Source organism: Emiliania huxleyi (assembly GCF_000372725.1).
Source record: "Emiliania huxleyi CCMP1516 unplaced genomic scaffold EMIHUscaffold_335, whole genome shotgun sequence".
Taxonomy (NCBI): domain Eukaryota; phylum Haptophyta; order Isochrysidales; family Noelaerhabdaceae; genus Emiliania; species Emiliania huxleyi.
Window position 1 is genome coordinate 96,137 of NW_005199478.1, and position 733 is coordinate 96,869.

General features: G+C 77.6%; 2 protein-coding genes across 2 annotated transcripts in view; both read left to right on the top strand.

The window, feature by feature from the left end:
• Positions 1-208, top strand: part of EMIHUDRAFT_458458 (hypothetical protein) — a gene marked incomplete at its 5' end in the record, with an annotated part of 1,488 nt that extends 1,280 nt beyond the window's left edge. Inside the window, one exon of the mRNA XM_005773551.1 lies at positions 1-208.
• A 189-nt stretch (positions 209-397) lies between these two features.
• The window catches only part of EMIHUDRAFT_241587 (hypothetical protein), a gene marked incomplete at both ends in the record, with an annotated part of 1,355 nt that continues 1,019 nt past the window's right edge, over positions 398-733 (top strand). The window contains 2 exons of the mRNA XM_005773552.1: positions 398-406; positions 512-592. Of these exons, the coding sequence (XP_005773609.1) occupies positions 398-406; positions 512-592 (90 nt within the window). The remainder of the gene's footprint in view (positions 407-511; positions 593-733) is intronic.

The window sequence follows — 733 nt, forward strand, 5'->3', positions numbered from 1 at the left end:
CGGAGGGGGCGGCGGAGGTGGCGGAGGTGGCGGAGGCGGCGGAGGGGGCGGAGGCGGCGGTGGCCACTACAGCGGTGGCGGCCGGGGGGGCGGCGGGCCCCCGGGGCTGCACGCCGCCCTGAATGGTCCTCCCGACGGCGGTGGCGGCACCTCGGGCGGTGGCGGCACCTCGGGGGGGGCGCGGGCCGCGGGGCTGCGGCGGCCGTTCGCCCGCCCGCGGGGCGTTGGAGGAGGCGGCGGGAACGGCGGTGGGGGTGGAGGCGGTGGAGGCGGTGGAGGCGGTGGAGGCGGTGGAGGCGGTGGAGGCATCAGCGGCGGCGGCGGCGGCGGCGGCGGCGGCGGCGGCGGCGAGGGCGAAGTCTCGCCCGAGGTGGTTGCCTTGATGGAGCACCCGGCCATGCGCGGCGTCGAGGCGCGACTCACCTCTCCCCCCCCCTCCCCACCACCCCCCGCCCCTCTCCCCCCCCCCTCCCCCCTCACCCCCTTCTTCTCCAAGGCGCGGCTCGCCGAGGTGATCCTCAACGAAGTGGTGGACGCCTCGCCCGGCGTGACCTGGGAGGAGATCGCCGGGCTAAGTTACGCGAAGCAGTCGGTGCGCGAGATCACGGTCTGGCCGCTCCTCCGCCCGGACATCTTCACCGGTCAGCGGAGGCCGCCTCGCGGGCTACTGCTCTTCGGCCCGCCCGGCACCGGCAAGACGCTCATCGCAAAGGCGATCGCCGCCGAGGGCAAC